Source organism: Elephantulus edwardii, unplaced genomic scaffold (assembly GCF_000299155.1).
Source record: "Elephantulus edwardii isolate Elephantulus edwardi_28Jun2011 unplaced genomic scaffold, EleEdw1.0 scaffold00039, whole genome shotgun sequence".
Lineage (NCBI taxonomy): Eukaryota > Metazoa > Chordata > Mammalia > Macroscelidea > Macroscelididae > Elephantulus > Elephantulus edwardii.
Genome location: NW_006399789.1, coordinates 8,918,444 through 8,926,910, shown reverse-complemented (window position 1 = coordinate 8,926,910; position 8,467 = coordinate 8,918,444). Strand labels below are relative to the sequence as shown.

At 37.8% G+C, this 8,467-nt stretch overlaps 1 protein-coding gene across 1 annotated transcript in view; it reads right to left on the bottom strand.

Annotated features, from left to right (window-relative positions):
• AHI1 (Abelson helper integration site 1) overlaps positions 1-8,467 on the bottom strand; it is a 202,890-nt gene that overhangs the window by 182,533 nt on the left and 11,890 nt on the right. The window contains exons 3-4 of the mRNA XM_006885009.1: positions 7,001-7,569; positions 3,703-3,893 (exon numbers count right to left, since the gene is read on the bottom strand). Coding sequence (XP_006885071.1) covers positions 3,703-3,893; positions 7,001-7,569 — 760 coding nt within the window. The remainder of the gene's footprint in view (positions 1-3,702; positions 3,894-7,000; positions 7,570-8,467) is intronic.

Genomic DNA, 8,467 nt, shown 5'->3' with positions numbered 1-8,467 from the left:
AAAAAATAAGAATAAAAATATTTAAATACTTCAAAAGAAGGAGAAAGAAAGAAATCTAAACAGGAAGATGAGAAAGAAAATAAAGTGAGATAATGAACATACAGAGCAAATGCAAGCAAAAGGATGGAGAAAATGAACCAACCAAATGCAAAGCACACATATATTTAAGGCAAAAAGAATTACTGCTTTAAAGGAAAAGTGATGAAGGGAATTATACAATTATAAAATAATCATTGTGGCAGGAAGGTGTAACAAATCTAAACAAACAGGTACCCAATTATAAAGATACAACAATTTTACACACACACACACACACACAATCTTTGACAGTAATTTAAAAAAAAACAGACACGGGGTTGAGCAGTGTTCACATCAGTTGTTTACAGGATGACAGGCACTGTAACCTGAAGGTACTGACAACAACAATGGTAAGAAGCTGCACTGCACTCTCAAAAGCTCGAATCCACAAGCTGCTCCATGAGAGAAGGATGTTCTGTGCTATTTCCTGCCTCTGAAAACCCGCTGGATGCTCAGCTATGAGTCGGCTCCAACCTGACAGCACACAGCACAACTATCATTGTAAACCAAGTCCAGTAAATCAGAGATAATTATTAAAGCTAAGCATAGGCATAATCTATGGTATTAACTCTGTTTCTAAGACTATACCTAACAAAAATACATATATATGCTCATAAAAATGATTATATCATTAAAATGGAAACAATTCAGTAACAGGAAGCAGTCCATAGAACAGAGCAAAAAACACTGCATGGTTCAAAATCAGAAAAGGAGTGCATCAGGTTGTGTTCTGTCTCCAAACCTTTTCGATCTATATGCAGAACAGACCATTCGGGAAGCTGGGCTTCATGAGGAGGAATGTGGCATCAGGATTGGAGGAAGATTCATCATCAACTGGCATTATGTAGATGATGTAACCTTGTTTGCTAAAACTGCAGAGGACCTGAAGTGCTTGTTGTAGAAGGTCAAGGACTGTAGTCTAATATCAGGAAGACAAAGATTCTCACCGCTAGACCAACTGGCAACACCATGATAGAGGGAGAAGAGTCTGAAGTTGTTAACAAGTACAGCTTGCTTAATTCCAGTCAACACTCCTGACACTAGCAATCAAGAAGTCAGGGAGCTCTGGTGGCCTAGTGGCAAGGAGCTGCAACTACAATCCCAGAGGTGCATGGTTCGAATCCACCAGATGCTCTGCCGGGGAAGGAGGGGCAATCTCCTCCTGTACCAGTCAGATCTGATTTGACGGTACACGCACACAAAAATAATAAAATTTAAAAAAAAAGAAGTCAAAGAATGAATTGCACTAGAAAAATCTGCTGTCTGGGACCTCTCAGCAGAGAGAAGCAATGATGTCAGTCTAGAGACTAAGATGCGCCTGATTCAGGACATGGTCTTCACAATTATTTGCTATGCATCAGAGAGCTGGACAATGACTAAGGATGAATAGAAGAAGAATTAATGCCTTTGAGTTGTGGTGCTGGAGTATGTATTTAATAAGAGTATTAAATATAGCATGGACTGCTAGGAGAACAGGTTCATCCTAGAGAGGATAAAACCATGATGCTCCTTGGAGGCTAGAATTTTGAAGCTCCATTTCTTATACTTTGGGCACGTGGCCAGGAGTCTTCAGTCCTTGGAGAAGGACATCATGCTCAGAAGAGTGGGGAAACAGGGCAGGAGAGGAAGACCCTGGATGAGATGGATTGGTACAGTAACTGAGGCAATGGCGATAGGTGTGTCTGAGTCAGTAAGACTGGCTCAGGACAAGGCAGGCTTCAGAGCTGTTGTACATAGGATCGATACGAGTCGCAGGTGATGCGATGGCACATTACAATACATAGTACAAAAACAGAAATGAAAATGAATAGCTAAGAGCATGCAACAAGATGAAATCTGAAGTCTTTATGATTCTATGCACATAAATAGGTAAAAATACACTGTTAGATGTCAGAAGTTCTTCTTCTTGAAGGATAACTGACTGAAAGGCACCTGAGGAGTTTTATGGATGTTAGTGATGTTGTTTTTACTTAGATGATAGGCTAGAATGTGTCCTATCTCCATACCTTTTCAATCTATATGAGGAACTGATCATCTGGGAGGGTGGGCTCTATAAGTAGGAATGTGGCATCAAGATTAAAGGAACAATCTGTGTTATGCAGGTGACATAACATTGCTTGCTGAACTGAAGAGAGCCTGAGACATCTGCTGCAGAAGGTCAAGGACTGCAGCCTTCAATATGGACTGAAGGTCAATATCAGGAAAACAAAGATTCTCACCACTGGGAAATTGGCAGCATCTTGATAGAAACTGAAGAGACTGAGACTGCTAACAGCTTCAGTTTGCTTGGCTCCACAATCAATACTCTTGGTACCAGCAGTCAGGAAATCAAAAGATGAACTGCACTGGAAAGTCTGCTGTCAGGGACCTCTCCAGAGTACTGAAGAGAAACGGTGTCAGGTTGGAGACTAAGGTGAACCTACTCTAGGCAATGGTCTTCGTAATAACTTACTATGCATCAGAGAGGTGGACAATGACTAAGGGTGAGAGAAGGAGAATTGATGCCTTTGAACTGTGGTGCTAGAGAAAAGTCCTGAATGTATCATGGAATACTTGGAGAACAAACAGGTTCATTCGTCCTGGAGAGGGTGAAACCAGGTTGGTCCTTAGAGGCAAGGACACTGAAGCTCTGTCTGACATACTTCGGGCATGTTGAAAGGAGTGACCAGCCCTTGGAGAGAGACGCCATGCTCGGAAGGGTGGAGGGACAGCACAACAGAGGAAAACCCTCGATGAGATGGTTTGACTCGGTGACTGGGGTGGTAGGGTTTGGTGTGTCAGAGACAGTAAGGTTGTCTCAGGATAGAGCAGGATTCAGAGCTGCTGTACAAAGAGTCACTATTTGCTGCAAGTGATTCAACACCACATAACAACAACAACAAATTTTACCTAAATATGTCTAACTTGTGAAAAATTACTAACGCATACACATGTGAATGTGTATTTTTCGATATGTATATTACCAAAAAAGTGAATTATACCATCAATTACATCCTTCCCTCAATAAATATCATGAGTTCTACAACAGCATATTTTACTCTCAAGTTTTGGCCAACTAAATGGAAACTGAAAAAAACAAAACAAACAAAAAAAAACACACAACGATGAATAATCTAAGAAATTTTTAAAGAATAAATAGAAGACCATAAAATGAGAAAAAGAAGATAAAACAAGAAAAAAAGCAGCTGAGCAGAAAAAAGATAAGGATTCGGAAAGAGACTACCTGACAGACAGAGCTTAGGATCTGAAAAGGTATTTCTTTCTCCCTTTCCACAGTTATTCAAGCTGAGCAAACAACTATGCATTCTAGCCCTTTATGGAGCTCTGAACTCACTGGACTAAGATAACTATGTCAAAATAACTACAAAGATGGAATCATTACAGAGTTGAATGGAACAGTTACAGAGGATTCAAGTAATTATCACAGAATCCTAGTTGTTATAAATCACTGAAAAATGAAATTTACATGAATCCAAGTATAAGGATCAAGCATTTTTTTCTCTTTTGAGGTATTTCCAATACTATCTTTTGAAAACAGGATCTCATGTATTTCAAGAATGAAGTTCCTAGAATCAAGTTACCTCTGACAAGGTGCACATACTTCATTTAGTCTGGTTAACACACCTGCTTTCACCTTCTTTTTTGTTTTTTTGGGTTTGCATTTTTTGTCATCGTCCACGCTGTCTTCCACATCTTGTGCAACTGAGTTTACTGCATCACCTTGATGAGACTCTGAAGTTCCTGCTTCGGCCGGAGAGTCCGTCTTTAGTTCACACTCCGCTTTGTCCCGCTCAAGTTCAGAAAAGGACATGGTCCTGCAAACACAGTCCAAGTATACACCATTACAAATATTGTATAATTACATATATTGATTTTGCATGGCAAAACTAACAGTGAATACACACAAAGTTATTTTTCAAATTAACCATATTCTGCTAGGAAAATACAAGTATTTTCTTCTATGCTGAAATCATTAGTTATTATGGGTATTATTTTATACTTGGTTATGATACACATACACACACTTGTCATGGGTCAACTTAAATGGGCTCTATATCCAAGGGAAAATGGGATATTGCATAAACAATGAATGTCCTACCTTCAGATTGGATCTTTCACAGTATCCTCACCCTGCCACTAAAGTAAATGATTAATGGATAAAAAGCTGAAATATGTTGTTTAAAGGTAAAAAAGAAAGAATTCTAGGTTTTTTTGTTTCAAGAGGCTGTGTGACACTCTATTTTTAGAAGGCCATGGTTAAAATGAAACCTTGCCTTGCATGAGCTAATGGACGCAAAGGGCAGCAGCCAGAATGCACTGAGTTGCAGAACGTAACCAGTCTCAGATCATTTACTTGTCATTTATCACAAAAACAAAATAATCAAAATAGATTTCCAAGATTACTTATATTAAAAAAATATGAAAAGTCATGTGATTTTATTACAGAATCAAATTCTATTATTTAAAGAGAATAACTACCCTTCACATGATTTTTTGTGTGTAAGACACTGTTTTATTTGCAATTCATAAACTAACCTAGTTAGAGTTCATACAGTTCCCTCTTTCATCACTAGAAGGGTAGCAAACTGGAGCAAAGGTTACACTGTTTTTTTGGTTGTTGTGTGTCACTGAGCTGGGAATCACTCATAGCTGAGCCCCCAGCAGTTTGTCAGAAGCAGTTAATCACATGTGAGGACACTGTCCATCCATCTCCAACAGAGCAGCTGGTGGATTCAAACCATGTACTTTTGGTATTGCAGCACAGGTTCTTACCACTGGGCCCCAGCTCGCTAGGGTTACAATGTGTTGCTATGAACCATCGAGTCAGAACTCACCCATGGCTGACCCGAATGGATTTTCAGAGGCATTAAGTTGCACAAGTGGGGACTGCCCATTTAACTCCCCCCAAGCAGCTGGTGGGTTTGAACCATGTGCCTTTAGGATGCCAGCACAGCTTCTTACCACTAGGCTGTAAGAGCCACAGGATTAAACTGTAGTAAGCAGAAATTAGCCTTCGTGGTACAGTGATTAAAGTGTTCAGCTGCTGAACAAAAGACTGGCAGTTTAAACCCAACCAGGTGAGAGATGGGAGAAAGACGTGACAGACTTTTTCTGTAAAGATTTAGAGCTTTGGAAATACTACAGGGTAGTTCTACTCCATCCCAGAGTTACTAAGATAGTGAGATAATACAAGTTTGTTGCTTTGAGCTGCTAAATTTTGTAGTAATTTTTTTTAATTCAGCAATAGCTAGCTAGTACATACACTAACATGTCCTTGCAGCAACCCTTTTTGCCTCTGTTACCTAAGAGTTATGTCACTTTCCTAAGAGGTTTCTTGGGATTTGGCTTTTGCTTTTGTTTTGTTTTTTCAATTTGGAACTGTAGGAAAATTGTCCCTAAAAGCAAAGGAACACATATATATGTTGCCACCTGAAGACATTTCTCTAAAAAGAGGTTGTAGGGAGGAAAATTAAATATGGTAATTAAAAGTAGTATTTATTTCCCTCAAATATAGAAAAAATACCTATGAATAGACTCACTGACAACGAGAAGATCTAATTGCTAATTGTGATACTCTTTGGATGGTTAAATTATGGGCATTTTTAGTTATTTCTTTGTGCTTATCTGTTCTATACTTAACAAATATTACTTTCATGATGGTGGTATGGAGCTAGAACTTTGAAAAATGGCTTTTCTATCCACTGTATTAACCTTGCTGGGGCATGGTCTTCAGTGACCTCAACTGCAGACACACAGTTTTACAAATCATCAACAGCTGAAGGATCAACATAAAAGAGAGTGCATTTTACACCATGGAGAGAATGTGAAGGATGTGTGAAGAGACTGTGGCAATGTGTAGCCTGAGAGAATGCTGGAGATAGAGCCAAAGTTAAGAGTTTTACTTCTGGATGAATGAATGAAGAGCTAACTTATGACTATTAGGAGACAAAGCTTGCTGAACAATTGATGAAACTAGAGATTTATTTGTGCTACTGAACTGAACCTAGGCTTCTACTTGTTGTTTGAGAAGTTGTCTGAACTAATTGAAGAATTGTGTCTTGAGGTTAAGTCTGTCTTGAGCTGCTGTTCACTAAACCTGGACTTTCACTATGTGATATCCTTTGTCTCCAATGCCCAATCTATTTCCCAAATAAACCCCACAACTGTGATTAAAGTCTAGGAGTCATTTTGCAACAAACACTGGACCGAAGGATTCACAGAAATAGGACAAGAGCATTGGTAGTGGCATGTCTGACTATGTAACTACTTGTCTGGCACTATGGATGTTATTGATGGGGACAGTTCCCCTTTACAAAGCAGGTATAAGTCAGACTCAGCCTACTCCATGTTACCATTGCTCCTTTTATGGGGGGGATGTTATCAATTTAAAGCCAACTAGGAAAGGAATGCAGAAACGCTGTTATGTTAGCTGCTATTCTTGTACTAGCAATGGCTTCAAATAAAAAACTAAGATTTCTAGCCTTAAATTTCATATCACTCAAGAGTTCAGCATACTACTCAGTGTTTCTGTAAGAGTGCATGTCCTTTAGAGTAGTGAGAGAAGACATTCACCCTGAAACCCACAGCGTCCCTTTTCAGCAGCAAGTAGCTAAGAGAATACGCCATCCCCTTTTCCTTATGAATCAGGGTGAAGTCTCTCTCAGGGAGGAGTGATAGGGAATGGCAAGGGATACACTGACAAAGGAGATTAATCAGAACTGGCTTTGACAAGCACTGTGGCAACTGGACAATTAAAACAGACATTCGGATGGCGGGGAAGAAGAATGAACTGGGGAGGAGGGTGGAGAAAACAGTGCAACAATGAATGAATGAAAACCCAAAATCTCTGTAAATGTTCATTAAAACTAATAAAATTTAATAATAAATAAAAAAATTAAAAAAAGAATATAAAATAAAATACCTTGTTTCGGCTTGAGATGGGGTGGAATGAGATGATATTTTCTTTTTTTTCTTTTTCTTTTTCTCACTGCTCAACTTGTCATCATGTAAAGTATCTGAGGAAAAGTAAGTCAATTGTTCCTTCAGTTTCTTTCTTATTTTCTTTTTAATTTCCCGTGCCATTTCTTCAGCTACTTGCAGCTGATATACTTGCATCAGCTCATCTTCCTCATCTAACTCACTATTTTCTTTTCCTTCACTTGCCAGGTCACTTTTCCGAAGAGCGACACCCAACTGTGACTTTGTTCGTGTTTTCTGATAAACAGAATCCACCTTCCTCTCAGAAGGTTCCTGTTCCATTTCTTCTGAAGTCACGTGGGCCACTGCTTTTGTAGTCTTTTTACTTGATTTTCTCTGCTTTTCTTCCTCCATACCATCATCATCATTTGGACTGTCAATTGATTGGGCATGCCTCAGTTTGTTTTTAGTGACTCGCATGGTTTTCTCAGGGTTAGCAGTGTTAGAAACACTTATATCGTCATCACTTTTCGTGTCTTTTATATTTTGAAGACTGCTTCTAAAGCCTTCATCCTAAGAAAAGAAAACAAAACAAGAAAGTTTCAGCCAAACCTGGTTTAAATATATAAAAATAACAAGTAGCTTAAGAACAGCAAAAATGTTCAAAACACTGAAAATATAATCATTTTACTTGACTATTAGAATAACATTCTAAAGAATCTAATGGATATTCACTTACTTTCATCTTTCCATCATAAAATTTATAGTCTCTGAAAGTAATTCAGATCAAATTATTCCATGAATAAATAGGCCAGAAAGGATATGATTTTTCAGGGAGAAATTAACTGCTAGAGTCTAAAATGTTATTTTTCCTTATTGACAAAATTATCCATATCCTAATTTAGAATTATTTGAGAACTTGGCTAAAAACTGCTCCTCCATTTAGTAATATGGTACTTCAGATTTCCTAGTAGAAAGGATGGGCAATTACATTTTAAAACCAAATGTCTACAGTTCTAAGATTACTCTGAAATAAGTTCAGAAGTAAAGGTAGATTTTTTTAATAAATACAGCTAAATATTAAATTTAAGTTAAATCAAATGACTAAACACACAATTATTTAAGATGAGAGATGTTTTTCAAAGAGAAAAAATATCAACAAAGGGAGGAAAATCGAGAAAGAATGATCCTAACAGTAAAAACAAGTACTTTAATAAATTAATCAAGGGGATAAATAGGCAGAACCTGATCTATAAAGAAACTAACACAGAAAATGAGAGCCTGTGAGGAAAGATATCAAGAGATAAAGGATATTCTGAAGGAACAGAAAAAATAAGGACTGAAAGATTTTAAAAACGGCACCTGATTCTTGTAGTAATGTTTTGTAATTTTCTTGGAAAAGGTCCTTTGTACTTCTGGTTAAATTTATTCCCAAGTATTTAATTTTGTGATTAGCTATTGTGATAGGTAT